This window comes from Carassius gibelio, chromosome B2, assembly GCF_023724105.1.
Source record: "Carassius gibelio isolate Cgi1373 ecotype wild population from Czech Republic chromosome B2, carGib1.2-hapl.c, whole genome shotgun sequence".
NCBI classification, from domain to species: Eukaryota; Metazoa; Chordata; class Actinopteri; order Cypriniformes; family Cyprinidae; genus Carassius; species Carassius gibelio.
In genome coordinates this window covers 19,555,007-19,570,215 of record NC_068397.1, presented here as the reverse complement: position 1 = coordinate 19,570,215, position 15,209 = coordinate 19,555,007, and the positions used below count along the sequence as shown (strand labels likewise).

General features: G+C 36.2%; 1 protein-coding gene across 2 annotated transcripts; it reads left to right on the top strand.

Annotated features, from left to right (window-relative positions):
* The first annotated feature begins 2,395 nt into the window (after positions 1 to 2,395).
* Positions 2,396 to 6,452, top strand: LOC127951526 (uncharacterized). 2 transcript variants are annotated; one of them, XM_052549422.1, is made up of 5 exons: positions 2,396 to 2,528; positions 3,113 to 3,196; positions 3,945 to 3,989; positions 4,948 to 5,096; positions 5,257 to 6,452. In XM_052549422.1, the coding sequence occupies exons 2-5, from the start codon at positions 3,133 to 3,135 to the stop codon at positions 6,031 to 6,033; spliced, it is 1,035 nt and encodes a 344-aa protein (XP_052405382.1). In that variant the 5' UTR covers positions 2,396 to 2,528; positions 3,113 to 3,132; the 3' UTR covers positions 6,034 to 6,452. The 2 variants fall into 2 exon arrangements, with proteins under 2 accessions (XP_052405382.1, XP_052405383.1); XM_052549423.1 differs by lacking the exon at positions 3,945 to 3,989.
* The last annotated feature ends 8,757 nt before the right edge of the window (positions 6,453 to 15,209 follow it).

The window sequence follows — 15,209 nt, the reverse complement described above, 5'->3', positions numbered from 1 at the left end:
CACATGAGTTAAACTGCTTCGACTATTCAAATCTGAAATAATTTATCAAGAATATCAACAATATAAATATTACGACACAGCTTTTTATGGAGAGATGTTTATAATTACATGCATAAAGCAGCTAAAAAAGAACAACACCAATATTTTCAGTTACATTCAGTCTGAACAAATGCACAAGATGCAACATGAGTGACTGTATAGGTTATAGCTTAACATACTGAAACAATTAAAAATAAACTCTTCCATAATTCTGCATCTGGTAGTCCTTTAAAAGATTCAGGCGCAGCAGGAGATGTTTTTACTACCGCAGAACTTCTTTCTGAAGTGAGTGGCTTAATGTGGTGTGATTTGTGTCTCAGGACCAAAATAAAAATCAAACAAACCACAATGAAGACTCTAATTTGCCACACATATTAATCGCAATGTTCTTCAAAGAAAGAGAAAAATGAAAAATGATTGTCTGCACAGTTTGACAGACCTGTTGTATTACTTTGATTATCACAATATAGATAAATACAGATAACCATATCACAAAAGGTTTCATAAACAGATTATTTGTATCCATTTAGCTTAACAATGTGTTTATCTCATTGATTCATGTCACCAATTGAAATTATACATGACAGATTCAGTTACTTGTCCTAAATTACACAGTGACATGCACATAACTTCTGTTTACTTGGCTTTTTTTTCTTACATGAAAACAAGCCTGAGTTCTTTCTAGGCCTTTGGTTTTCCATAAAATGCAATTGTTAAACTCTACAGAGACATACAGGTGAAGTGAAAATTCCTCAGAGCTTTTCCACCTTGACCTTCCAGCCACCCTTGTTCTGTAACAAGCTAAACAAAAAGTCACAAACAGGGCACTTAGATATTTGTGGAACGATATGTAGACATATGGTAAATATAGGTAATGTATATATGAATAAAAATCACTTCCGGGAAGGGCAAAGAATTCTTTTTTGTCTTCTAAGGGATTTTTAAACTCTTCCTGGCGCCAGGTGTTCCAAAATTGTGAGCACATGTCACATTCTTCTACATGCGGTATGTTGGAATTATGAGGCCATATCGTGTTTGCGTGCTCAGCTGCTTCTAGGTTGGATTGCAGGTTTATGTGCTATGTAAAACACCTGTTTGCAGAAGGCCTGACATTTAATTATATGTGTAACAGTGGACATGCTGATCTGGCTATCCCAACATCACGATGAATGGATCTTAGTGGACACTATTAAACATTCAGTCACATACAGTACAGTATATGCCAAGAGAGTTGCATGTTGCAGATGTTGTTTCTAAATCAAGAGCAGCCACCATATAGTTTCACCTATAGATTTTTGCAGAAATATATGGTGGGAAGGAGTCACCTAAAATGATACTTGACAGGCTATCATTCTGATCTATGATGTTCTTGTCAAAAAAGTAGTTGGATCGTTAACCCAAACCTGATTTTTTTTATAGCATCCTGCAGGGGTGTTGCTAGACCACTTTTACTGGAGCTCGTGCCCCTGTATAAATCTGGTGTGCCTGTAACCTTCTGGCCTTCGGGTTCTTATGACAGTGTCGGCCGACGCTTTCTGCTTTTCCTGTGGAATCTTTAGTGAGTGTGAAGATACTGACAGATAACACCTTCAAAAGCTGCTGACAGGAATCTGCTTGTTGGAGAGAGTTTTTTTTTTGGGGGGGGGGGCAGTCTGTTTTTTAATTAGCTTACATTAGGCAATTGTCACTTTGCCATAGATGACTTAAACCTAAAAACCTTGAATGAGGAAGATGATGTGGGTGCTTGAACGTTATTGTATAAAGGTTTCTAAATAGAGATTTTTCACACAAAAATGATACTTTTGTCAATACTATAAGAGTTTCTTGTTAGTAAATTATGTTAGGGTAGTAATATTAAATAATATGTTTGCCTAAACAAAACTCATTTATATGTTATAACATAAAGAAGTTTTTAGATTAATTTATATATATAAAAAAGAAAAGGGAATTCCATAGAGCTGTAGTTTACTTTATAAATCTGCATAATACTGAGAATAAGATAAACTCTTAAACTCTTGTTGAAATAATCTTAAGTGCATGAACCGATAAAGTCATAATTCATGTGGTAGAATGGAGAAAGTATTACTTGTTCAGTATCACAAGGTTTTGTGTCGTGTTTGTGTCTCAGTGGAAGATGTGGCACCTCATTCATCAATCTGTAAAAATGTATTTCTTTGATTATGTCTGCATCCCTCTGGCTCCCTCTTCCAAGTTGGATCTTGCTGCTTTTCTCCCTAATTACAGGACTCTCATTGGTCACTGAGCTGATTTTGTAAGAGCCAATCCCAAAAAGGCCAACAGCAAGCTCCTGACATATGACATGCCTTTTTTTTTTTTTATGATCATGGAGCACTTTAAAAATGTTGCCGTTCACCACAGCAGTTCAGAGGGTTTGAAGGGGAGCGCAGGGGTTGTGTGCAGAGTTCAGTACGCCCCTTCAGAGCCCACCAGCACCTTACGAGTATCTTCAAATATTTCTCCTAGAACAGGTAAGATCCTTTTTCTCATTCAGTTGACTGATATAGAACAAAATATTCTTAATAAATGAAGTGGAGGTATGAGCACTGGGAAATTGTTATTTTCAAAATGTTTATTTATTTATTTGATAATCTTACATGGATTTCTATTTATGTTGTGTTATTCATGATGTGTTTGTCCCCCCCTCCCCATTACTGAACAATGTACAAAAAAAAAACACATTTTGGGAATTATGTAAGACAGGTATATTCAAAAAGACGTAAAACAATTGCAGGGAAAGCCTAAGAAATTCTTATAAATCTAAAAAGTAACAATTTTAAAAACAAAACAAAAATTTACATATTATATTTTATATTTTTACATATTAGAACAATAGAATATGAATTGAAGTCTGTCCATTAAAAATAATTTGTACAACAGCAGATCATTTTAAACAAATCATTGATGGTTCAAAAGTTAAAATAGTTAAAAAGTTCATTATTATATAAGAATAAATGAAAAATCCCAATTACATTGAAAACCCCAATTGGCCAACTATTATTTAGAATATCCCTGAATCCCTGATATGGATCACTCTCTCAGCTTTTGTTTTCAGGATTCAACTAATCAAGAAAGATGGCCAGACTTACATTATCTGTTATATTCTGTGGAATGGCTTTTGCAACTGTCTTTATGCCAGGTGAGAATCCATTTTGATCCAATAAATAAATAAATAAATAAATAAATAAATAAATAAATAAATAAATAAAAACATTCTGTGAACCGTAGGAATATAAAGCATCATAAATCTCTGTAAGTCACCATTAGCATTATAAAACATGAACCAAATGTCTCAGAAATCTCTGAAACAAAGCACATCTGGTTTCTACTGCAGAAACTTCACAGTATTTACAAAACCACAGAAAACAAATGTGCATTGTGTATTGTTATTCTTTTTGTGAACACCTTTGTGAAGTGATTTCAGTCAAACAGTTTCTAAATAGAGACTTTCAACTGTAGCAAACTGTATATTTTCCATGAGCTATCGAAAGAGACCAACTGTACATGCAGACATATATGGCACAAATAATGTTGCATGTACAGACCAATTTACATCCTTCATTTTATTTTACACCAGTGGTAATTATGGCAGCAGCCTGTGGGCTGGTTCCCCAATCCCTTTGTAGTTTAACAGGTACACTTGTAGGGGGTCAAGGAAGTGTAGGTCCCATTTTAGAGCACTTAGAGCTCTGAGAGCTGAGACAGAGCGGTAATCACTACAATAAGACACAGGCTTCGCTTACAGGAAAAATGCCTGCTGTGAACTCACTGGCGGTTGGCATTTTACTTTATTTCAGAAGTGTGACATTTGATTCATAACAATTCAATTTAGTTATTTCTTTCTTTTGTTTTATATGCATTTTTTTTTTTATTAACGTCTGAAACAGACTTTACGAAGGCTGGTCCTGTAGGACGCAATGAAGAAGAGGATGGTGAGTTGGACTTTATGTGCAATTATATCATCAGCAGTATACTGTAAATGGCACTGACATCAAAGCTCAGATGTTAGATAATGCCATTAAACATGAATCATTATGCTGCACACCTGCAAAATGCCAGTGGTTCATTGTCTCACATAAAGCTGCTCTACATCTTCGCCTCAAAATAGAATCTCCTTCTTATTTTCATTTTAGGTTATACAGTACATTATAAACTGTGACACACTGGCAAAGCTAAGAATCCAAATATTTCTTAAGAATTCAATCAAATCATGTCAGAGTTTTTCATGTTTTATAATAATAGTATTGCTGGCCAATGATTAATCTTGATTAATCTAATCCAAAATAAAAATGTTTTTTTGTGTGCATAATATATGTGTGTGTACTGTCTTATTATGTACACAGTATATACACAGTATATATTTAGAAAACATTTACATGTATATATTTATATTCATACAATTTCTAATATATATAAATATATTTAATATTTAAACATAACATATTTTTCTTAAATATATACATGCACGTGAGTGTATTTATGTATACATAATAAATATACACAGTACAAACACATATATTATGTACAAAAAACTTTTATTTTGGATGTGATTAATCGTTTAAGTAATAAAATACATTATTGTCAGATTTTGATTAAATAAATAAATAAAAATACTGATGTGTTGTCTGAATAGTATTTAAAGGGATAGTTCACACAAAAATGAAAATGCTATCATAAATTGCTCACCCTCATGTTGTTTCAAACCCCTAAGACATTTGTTCATCTTTGGAAAACTAATTAAGATATTTTTTATTAACTCCGAGAAGGTCAGAAAGATCTTGGATTTCATCAAAAATATGAAGATGAACAAGGGTCTTGTTTGGAATGACATGGAACTATTCCTTTAAATTATGCTAAAATGATACTTAGTGTTGTCATGTGCTGTTTCAGCTATGGATGGCGCTGCTGAGGTGAAGACAGACAACATGTCATCGCTGAAAAAGCTGGTCCGTAGCAGGAGGAATGTTGCCTACTCCAGGAGTCTGCCTGATTTTTGGGGCTGGTATAAATACTTCACGCAGACCAACAACCAGGAGGGAGTGAGTAGCCTTAAAACGAAAACAGAGATTGCTAATCAGGGTCAAAATCTTTTTGAGATTTTTCTATGACTTCATGAAGGCTAACTGTCCTAAAAAGAAGTAAACTTTCTTGTGAGCTGTTTATTAGCCCAATTTTGTTTCTCTGTGATTATCCCCACAGATTGAGGACATGGATCGCATGTACCTTGTTTACCTGCAGAACAAGCACAGAGTAGAAGAGGGACGCTCCTACAACCATTACCTCACTCACCTGAGCGAAATTTACAAAGCCTGTGCCTACTCCGATGACCCAGACTGCATTGCAGAATCCACCAGCAAACCCAAAGCCAAGATGGTCATGCCTGTTCCCGTGAGGCAAGCTACTGTGACAGTGTGCAACCCTTACCTCGACCCCTACTGCCTCTATGCTGTTAGACCAAAAGCTGCAGAAGAAGAAGAGCCTTCTCCCGCCCCAGAAAAGGTTCCTGCTCCAATTCTGTCCCCTCTACTCCCTCTGTCTCTTAAAACCACGCCAGCTTACTATTATGCTCCAGTCTTAGAGCCTTTCTTGCCAGCTGAGCAGAGGGCGGAACTGTTGCGTATCTGCAATCCTTCAGACACCGAGTGTTTGCAGTACCACCTGCGCGCTGCTTATGGCTACAGGTCCCCGCTTGGACCTCTGCCCTCCTACGCTCACCTTGGATGTGATCCTACCAAAGATCCTTACTGTCAGCCCAAGCTGGTGGCCAGATCACCTACAGGTTTGTATCACCTGCACCCCACTTGTAACCCCGCCACTGACCCCCTTTGCGTCATGAATGTAGTTGCACCTGCAGCCCAGACCAGTAGCAACGCGGAAGCCCCCAAAGAGAATCTCCCTGAAAATGTGGCCCCTGAGTACGCAGTTCCAAGATTCGAGGACTTCCTGAGAGGCTATATGGGTGGCTACAAGAAATGAGAAGAAAAAACTGGATGAGAACTTACAAATTCAATCATGTTTATACAGATTTAGCACCAGTTTAGGTCAGTGCAAAAGAAACAAGTTATGTATCATCCAGGAATAGTTTTTGCATTGATGTTTTAGTAACTCTAGAGATGTCTCAGGTCATAATTCTGTCTGAAATGCCATGTTGGGAAACAAATCCATATATTTGGGGGTTTTGTTAGTGGTAATGTGAAGCAATATATATTTATGTATTATATAATGTAGGGTTAGGGTATTTGAATAATACTGATACATAAATCTGTATAGTAGTTTTTCTCTAAATTTGTTATGTGAATTCTTGATATATATATTCAATGTAGTTTCTACTTTGATAAAAACAATGCATTTTTTTGTTTAATATTTTCATTAAAAAATAAATGACTTGAATTAAAGCTGGTGTTTTTTAAACATGCATTAACATCAAAAATATCACAACGGCTTCATAGTTTCAGTACAGCGAAACAAATTCATCATATTGCAATACAGGAATTCATGCATTCAAAATACATTTTCTGAGTAAATCCTAAAGTTCACATTATAAACTGTGATATACATACAAGTGAAAACACATGATATGACAGATTGGTATATCTATTACAACAAAAATAATGTATTGAGTTACTAACATAATTTGAATCCTGCAAATGCAGAATCAACACATAAAGTTGATTGGTTATGCAATGGCTTTAAAAAGGGGAACAAGAAAATAGACGAAAGAGCTCAAAGAGATATTTTCTAAGGGGAAATAAATAAGTCATTCATAATATACAATATACAACTTAAAAGTTACGAAGATATTTATTATTTTGAACATATATGCCTGCTGTAGACAAGTTTGTGTGGAATAGAAATGTCATTTATTCTAAACATTAGTACCCAATACCTGATATTTAAATTATTCACAACAGCATTCAGCCAAATGATCCCTCAGGCTGATAAAAACTGAGTGCACTTGATAACCATTTTAATGGAGCTTGGCATGCCAATATGACACTAATGACAGTGAACATTTTGTAATATGCATTAACTGCAAGTGCACTGTAAATATGTCACTCTCAGAAGATTCCTCAGCGAGCAAATCTAAAACTAAAAAAGGAACTGATAAAGCACACAAAATATACTTAATACTTGGATTACCCAACACACTCTCCCAGGGACAAACTGTAGAATTTATTGACATACTTCATTATGCCAGGCAACATGAGTGCAAGAAATTAGTTGGGATATGTTACCCAAGTGCAGATCAGCAGCTTTGCATTTCATACCTCTGGCACGTCTGTTGTGGTTCTTTCCTCACTGTCTAATTGGCTTGTGGTGGGCTTTGAGACGGGATATAGTAAATACGAGACTTTGAACTGTTGCTTAATGCCTCAGTCAGCATGAGTCCGGTTTGTGCTTACTGCACCTCTCCATGGCCTGCATACCTGCGGGACCAGCTGAATGTCATTAAGCGGATGTGAAAAGCTCCTGAATGGTAATGAGGGTAAATATGTCGTCTGCATAAACACACAGAAATTAGCAGAGTACTTCTGTCTGCTGTGTTTAGCAGTGCTGCAGAGTTTCTCATTTTAATGTGGTCAGTAAGTGAGTTTGTGTTAGAACTGCATTCTTGAAAGGGACTGTAAGAAGATCTGGCCTTGAACAGTTTGATTGCACTTCTGTACAGTGAAATGTTGCCACTGAAAAGTTCTAAAGTTAAGCTTTTCTTTTTCAATAGTGAGCGTGTAAAATAACACACATACTGCTGTTTGACAAATGCATTTTGACTTTGACTAATGTCCGGTTGGGTTTTTCAAACCAGATGTTAGTCATATACAGTCCTAAAACTGTCCATTGTAAGTTGCCTAATGAAGGCTACTGAAGGTACCTTTTGGCGAAATGAGAGATGCCCTAGTTACATGAACAGTTTTAACTATACTTTAACTATAGTTTAACTATATCTCTCTGGGTGACATGCTTACAGAACACTGATGACAGATTCTTTGTACTGAGCTTCAAATGAGAAAATGCATATTTTATTAAATTAAAAAATTAAATTTAATTTAAATTTAATTTTTTTTATTTATTATTAATAATAAGGTGTGTTCCTGTAGCTCAACTGGTAGAGCACTGCACTATCAAGCGCAAGGTTGGGGTTTTGATTCCCCGGGAACACATGATAGGTAAAAATGTTTAGCCTGAATGCACTGTAAGTAGCTTTGGATAAAAGTGTCTGCTAAATTCATCAATTTAATTTAATTTAGGAAAAAATAACATCAATATATAATGACATGACTTATTTATACATTCAAGTGTGTCTGTTCCTATAAAAGCAGGAATTTATTAAAAGCTAAAGTGTTAGAGATGAATTTTAGCATAGTAAAATGTTGTGCTCACAGAGGATGAAGAAGAAGAAAAGATAGTCAGCACTGTTGCACATATTAAGATGTCAACCTCGTCATGCAGGCTCTGAAGCATGTGATGACGTGCAAATGCTTGACAACCCAAGAGGAACATTTTTAACTGTTGGTTCAGACGGAGTTGTCTGGTACACTTCAGGTTATTCTCAAAGATTTAATTTAAGATAAAGTTGTAGTTTTGTTGCTCCTCTAGAATCTACAAAAAAAGTTAGACAGCCTGAATCATTGCAACACATGTAATTCTTTATTGAATCAGAGACATGTGATTGATATTGGAAGAAATTACAATCTGATTTCCTGAATTCCTAAATTCCATTTCTTACTGGGTTTTAGTGAAAGAGTTTGATCAGTTTAAATAAGCAGAAACTATGCCCTATGCAAAGCTTGTAAATATTTGAATGCTTAATAACAGCCTGAGGTCTGGCTATGCGAACCTAAATAAAGCAACTGCACATAGTTGTGTGTGTGTGTGTGTGTGTGTGTGTGTGTATTTTTTCGACTTTGGGTCCCCCTACAGTTAAATGAGTGATGTTCACTGTCGGGATTAGATTGCTCTACTACACCAATGGGGTGGCCAGAGAATTCGGAAGGCAGCTGCTGAGGGGTGCTAGATTATTGACAGGGGGGAGCTGTTCCCACTCTTCCCACATGTTTGCAGTTCGGTGTCCTGCAATGAGTAGCTAAATATAACCAAAACAGGTTTTATATATATATATATATATATATATATATATATATATATATATATATATATATATATATATATTATTACCGTATCTGCATGCATTATTGTAAGGTTAGGTTTAGGGTTGGGGTAACGTAAGGTGTAGACACAAGCGGGAAACTAACAGAACGCCATTCGCCCTATTAGAAGTCAGTCTAGCCAATTAGAAAGATTTAAAAATCAAGGTTAAAGGTCATCTCAGGTCATTTTCACCAGATCTCTAATAGTGTTTGATATCATTACGTGGTGGAAATTTTATTTAAACTGCTTGTAAGTGTAAGTGTAATTTGATCAGCCACCAAGATTAGTAGCATAAGGTAATCTTAATTTTAATAAAAACCAACCCCTGGGACATAAAAGTGCCCGACGTTGATGAAACCTAGCTATATAAAGCAAATAAGTGAGCTGTGGATGAATGGATGCAGTATGGACAGGTGGATGATGAGGAAGCGGACAGCAGTCGTTGTCACGTGATCCAGTGAAGCAGAGATCGGAGCGATCCAGAAGCGCAGCTCTGCACTCGCTCTCCGTCTCATCTGATGCAGCTCTCTTTGATTGGTGAGTAGCTTCAGTGTTTCAGCTGCTGTCTTTCGCGATTTATTTTAGATCGTTGTCAAATGTTGAGATGCTTGTCCTGTATTTCTTGAGTTAATTTGAGATTTTAGAGGTTTATTTTTCGAAGAGGTGCTAGATTCTTTTTTATTACGTGGGATGGCTAAAATATCATGTTGACGTTCATTTTAAACTATAATTAGTCTATTTATTTTATGAGCAAGGCCTGTAGGCTATAATTTTTTTTAATGCATGCATGATTAATGACTCTTGAGTTGGTTCCGAAGTTTGCAGTAGCTACAGCCTCTTGCTTGTTTTATATTATTTTGTAAGATAGTTCTAATAGGAATAAAAAGGTATAGCAGCTAAAAACTTAATTTTTATTTTTATTTTATACCAAATTAAAACCTTAAGTGTTCTCTTGTTCTTTAAAAATATTGGCATGTATGTTCTTGTGATTTAAGGACTCAAAACCCAATACGCCTAACTTGAAGAACCTAGTGTGAAATGAAAAACCTTCTGAACATGCAACTATCTGCGTTTGTCACTCCAATTTTTTATATCTGTTGCATTTCACAGTCGGACAGTCTCATTCACTGCATAGCCTTGCTATGAATGGTCTTGACCTTATTAAAAGGATTGGTCTATGAGAGGATACTACTGAGAATTAAAACCCTAAACCTCCAGCAAAGTTTTAAGAAAATCATATGACTTTTACAGAGTTGCCTTTTATTTTATTCAGCCAGTTGCAATATTCCTTTTGTAAATATAAAATATAAAAGCATAATAATCAATCATGTCCTCAACAAGATAAGATGCACACAGTCTTCCTGCAAATCCATTTTCTTTAATCAATATTGTTCTTTTAGAGTCGAGAATGGTAGTGCAGAAGATTATTCTGAAGAATGATTTACTATTCAGAATGTGTCAGTCAAGGTGGGGGAAGCCAGCCGTGAAATATTCTTTCCCCAAGTAAGGCTTATCTCTCATTGGGAATTCTAGAAGGGATGGGAGTATATACCATACGATACCTGGAGAGAATTCTTGAGTCTTCATAAGAGCTTTGCTCCACAAACCTGAATACAGATAAAGTATGTTTATTAACTTATCAATTTTAATAAGATGTAAGTATCATGCCATATGCTTATTTAGAAAAGGTGGATAGATCAAAGGGGAAAAGGGGACGAGGCCATGCTGCACTGCCTTAGAGAAGAGGAAGAGAAAACTAGAGGTGCACGTAATCTGAATCGCCATTCTGTCTTCTAATGATTCTGATGGATTCACACGTTTCAAAATCATTGGGAAATGATCAGCGTGTTTCTCAGAGAAAGGACAGAGCGGTGTATATATACTGTATATATATAAACGAAGTATTAACTCATTAGACTGCACCCCATAAAGACAAACAAGAACGTTTATTTTTTTTACAGATAATGTACTCACTCCCTTGTCATCTAAGGTGTTCATGTCTTTCTTTCTTCAGTCTTAAAGAAATTATTATTTTTTGAGCAAAACATTTTAGTATTTCTCTCCGTATAATGGACTTCTATGGTGCCCCCGAGTTTGAACTTCCAAAATGCAGTTTAAATGCATCATCAGAGGGCTCTAAACGATCCCAGCCAAGGAAGAAGGGTCTTATTCCGTGAAATGAACAGTTATTTTCAATTTTTTTTTTTAGATACTTTTTAATCTCAATCACTCATCTTGTCTATGCGTGAACTTTCCCGGTTCATTTTCTATAAAATTGTCCTACATCGCTGTTTTATTGTTTTTTGTAACTTAAAATTATCCACTAATATTGGTGCTTTCCCTCAAAAACTTGATATAAACTAAATTCAAAACTTGTGCAAATTGAAAGAAAACAAGTTAATAATGACTTAATCCAAAAATTGGTGATAATGTAGCATAATGAGAGATTGACAAGCAATTTTAACCAAATTACACAAATTAGGTCAAATATTTTCATCATAACATGAAAATTAATACAGTCACATTGCAAGCAGTGAATTACCCCTTTTATATTACTTGTGAGTTTGTTTTTGGATATTTTTAGGTATGTTTTATTTACAAACACACACACACACACACACACACACACACACACACACACAGAGATGCAGTGAATGTTTTCCATTATTTGTTTTGTTTTCGGAGTTATTAGTGATGTCAGCAGACTCTGTTGTTATCTATGTTGACACAAATATGACCTGGGAGATGTTTTGAGACTATTTCAGTGCCCTGTTCATATAATAGTGAATGGATTTAAACCTTAAATTGATCCTGTTTTGTCATGCACCTGTCATGTCAACTGCAGTTCATTGTGTTACCAGCTCTAGTGACCCACTCACACATGCCTGGTTGATATTATTTGGGATCACCCAGCAGAAAGAGTAACTTAAGAGCTAAATAAATGTCTGCTTACTTTCAGAAGTTTTAAAAGAATGCCATGGCACTAAATAGTTAACAAAAGAACATTATGCCTTCTATATCTTTTTTGATTTTCTTAAGAACAACATAAATATAAAATTATCCTTCATTATCTCATGAATGTAGATGTGAAAGCTTAGTGTAGGTGAGGTGTGCTGTTTACTAGAATGGTAAAAGCTTGTGGTGATTTCACAGATTGTTTTTTATGTATTCTTTGTGAAGTGTTTGATAGTTTTTATGTAGAGATTGTCATCAAGCACAGCATCAGGAACAGCTACTGGAATATAGACATACAAACACAAATTTTGAATTAAAAAATGCATTAGATAAGTGCAACAATAGTATCTTGATTGTTGTACAGTATGGTTAAATAAATAAATACTATATGTGGACATATAAAACTTTGATTTATGTTTTCATACTCTTATCTGTATTTAAAAACAATGTTGCAATGCACAACAAAACCATTAGAACCAAGATGAACAATAATTTATAACTAAATTTAGCTATTCAAATGTATGAGATGTTTTTAATAGAGAAATGAGATGGCTTGATGCCACATTTATTTAGTTTTGATGGTCACATACATTCACCCTTAACCATTAAATCTATAGGAGAAGTGTGAAGTACTGTAAAGAAAGTTTGAATGGGGAATGTGATAGAATAACAGACTCAGTGGAGCTGGTGAATTAATGGCCTTCGAAAGGGAATAGAAATATCATGTACAGTCACAATGCCAGAGCTCTACAGTAGCCATGCCTGTCAACCGGAGAGAATGAGGTGAGGTTACTGTTAACACAGGAAAGCAAAAGGTGTTCATGCATTAGTGATTCGGTAGGAATGATGAGAGCAGGATACTGGTGTTGCTGACAATCAGTCAGAGCAGTTGACTCCCTGTCTCACAGATGAAATAGTTCTTTTGTTTGTAGTGTATTGAATGGTATATTTGATATAAAGGATTCTGAGAAAGTTACATTGTTCCTTCTCTATCACAATTTAAGCACATTTCTTAATCCCAAATAGTTATTTTCTTATAGCTTAAATACTTTAGTTTAGTCATGAACTTGGTTTACTATTCAGAAGTTAGTAATAAGTGGAGAGGCATCTTCATTCTAAAGAACATTTGACTGGACAAAAAGCTGGATGGTGCAGGGAAGAGCCTGGCTGTGAAAGACTGTACATTTTAAATGCACATACATTACCTGCTAAGGCTTTATTAAGTTAACTTTTAGCATATACACTACTGTTCAAACATTTGGGGTCAGTAAGATTTTAGAAGGCAAGTCACCTTTTGTATAGCGCTTTAAACAATACAGATTGTGTCAAAACACTTATCCAAATAGTATCTGTTCAATCAAGATGACGATATCACTGGATATTAAGTGTCCCCAACTAAGCAAGCCAGAGGCAACAGCGGCAAACCAAAACTCCATCGGTGACAGAATGGAGAAAAAACCTTTGGAGAAACCAGGCGCAGTTGGGGGGCCAGTTGTCCTCTGACCAGATGAAACCAGCAGTTCAATTCCAGGTTGCATTAAAGTCAGATTGTGCAGAGGACTCATCTGCTCCCTTTGGTCTTGGCCGTCTAGGAGACAGGGTCTTCACTGGGCATCTGTCTCTGGGGCTCATCTTGTTGTCCCGGTCTCCGCTGACATTCAGGGCTGTAGAGGTCATCTCTTGTGCTGATCCACCATCTGGTCTGGATAAGTACTGGATCTGGTGACAATGGTGACCTCAGAAAAAGAAAGAAACAGACTAATATTAGCGTAGATGCCATTCTTCCAATGATGTAGCAAATACATCGGTTGTTATAGGAAGTGTTCCCGGTTCCGGTTTTCCCAATTAATGCAGCTTAAAAATCCTTTTATGGGTTTAAATATTAGAAATGTGTAAGTGTGTTATGTGTAAACCAGGTTAAAGAGATGTGTCTTAGTCAAGATTTACTGTAAAGTTAGAATGTGTCTGCCTCCCAAACAATGCTAGGTAGGTTATTCCAGAGTTTTGGTGCTAAATAGGAAAATGATCTGCCGCCCGCAGTTGATTTTGAAGTTCTAGGCATTATCAGAAGATAAGAGCAGGTCATTTTTAACACTAAGGAGAGCAGTCTCAGTACTATGATATGGTCTAAATCCTGACTGGAAATCCTCACAGATACCAATATAATCATGAGGATACTACCTTTTCTATTATCTTTTACAGAAAAGGGAGATTTGAGAACAGTCTATAATTAACTAGTTATTTGGGGTCAAGTTGTGTTTTTTTTTTGATGAGAGGCTTAAAGGGGGGGTGAAATGCTATTTCATGCATACTGAGTTTTTTTACACTGCTAAAGAGTTGGATTCCCATGCTAAACATGGACAAAGTTTCAAAAATTAAGTTGTGCGGTTGAAGGAGTATTTCTGTTCCAAAAATACTCCTTCTGGTTTGTCACAAGTTTAGGAAAGTTTTTTCGAGTATGGCTCTGTGTGACGTTAGATGGAGCGGAATTTCCTTATATGGGTCCTGACGCACTTCTGCCAGAAGAGCGCATGCTCCCGTAGAGCAGAGCACTGAGAGCACAACAGACATTCACTGATCAGAGCGAGAGCGTCACGAAATGTCACAAAAGGAGTATGTTTTTGGTTGCCAGGGCAAGACTACCCTGCACAGATTACCAAAGGAAAAACAGCATTAAGGGACCAGTGGATGGAGTTTATTTTTACAGAGCATCAACGGAGTTGTGCAAGTGTTTTTGTTTGTTCCCTGCATTTGAAGATGCTTGTTTTACAAACAAGGCCCAGTTTGACGACGGATTTGCGTATCGTTTATTTCTTAAGGATAATGCAATCCCAACGAAAAAGGGTCACGATCGTGTGTTGGAACCGCAGGCGGTGAGTAAAACTGCTTCAAATATTTCTGCCTCCTTGTTAGTTCGTCCCCTCCCATGCCGGAGACCCGGGTTCGAGCCCCGCTCGGAGCGAGTCGTTGCTGCTGCTGCTCTCGTTCAGTTTCAGCCTCTGGATCATAAATATACGCTGAATCTGACTGTTAGCCATGGTTTGTTTTGG

Excerpts from the sequence above, each read along its gene's own strand:
- LOC127951526 (XM_052549422.1), top strand. The coding sequence starts at position 3,133 with ATGGCCAGACTTACATTATCTGTTATATTCTGTGGAATGGCTTTTGCA. Across the intron at positions 3,197-3,944 it reads TGCAACTGTCTTTATGCCAG|ACTTTACGAAGGCTGGTCCT; the intron begins GTGAGAATCCAT and ends CGTCTGAAACAG. Across the intron at positions 3,990-4,947 it reads ACGCAATGAAGAAGAGGATG|CTATGGATGGCGCTGCTGAG; the intron begins GTGAGTTGGACT and ends GTGCTGTTTCAG.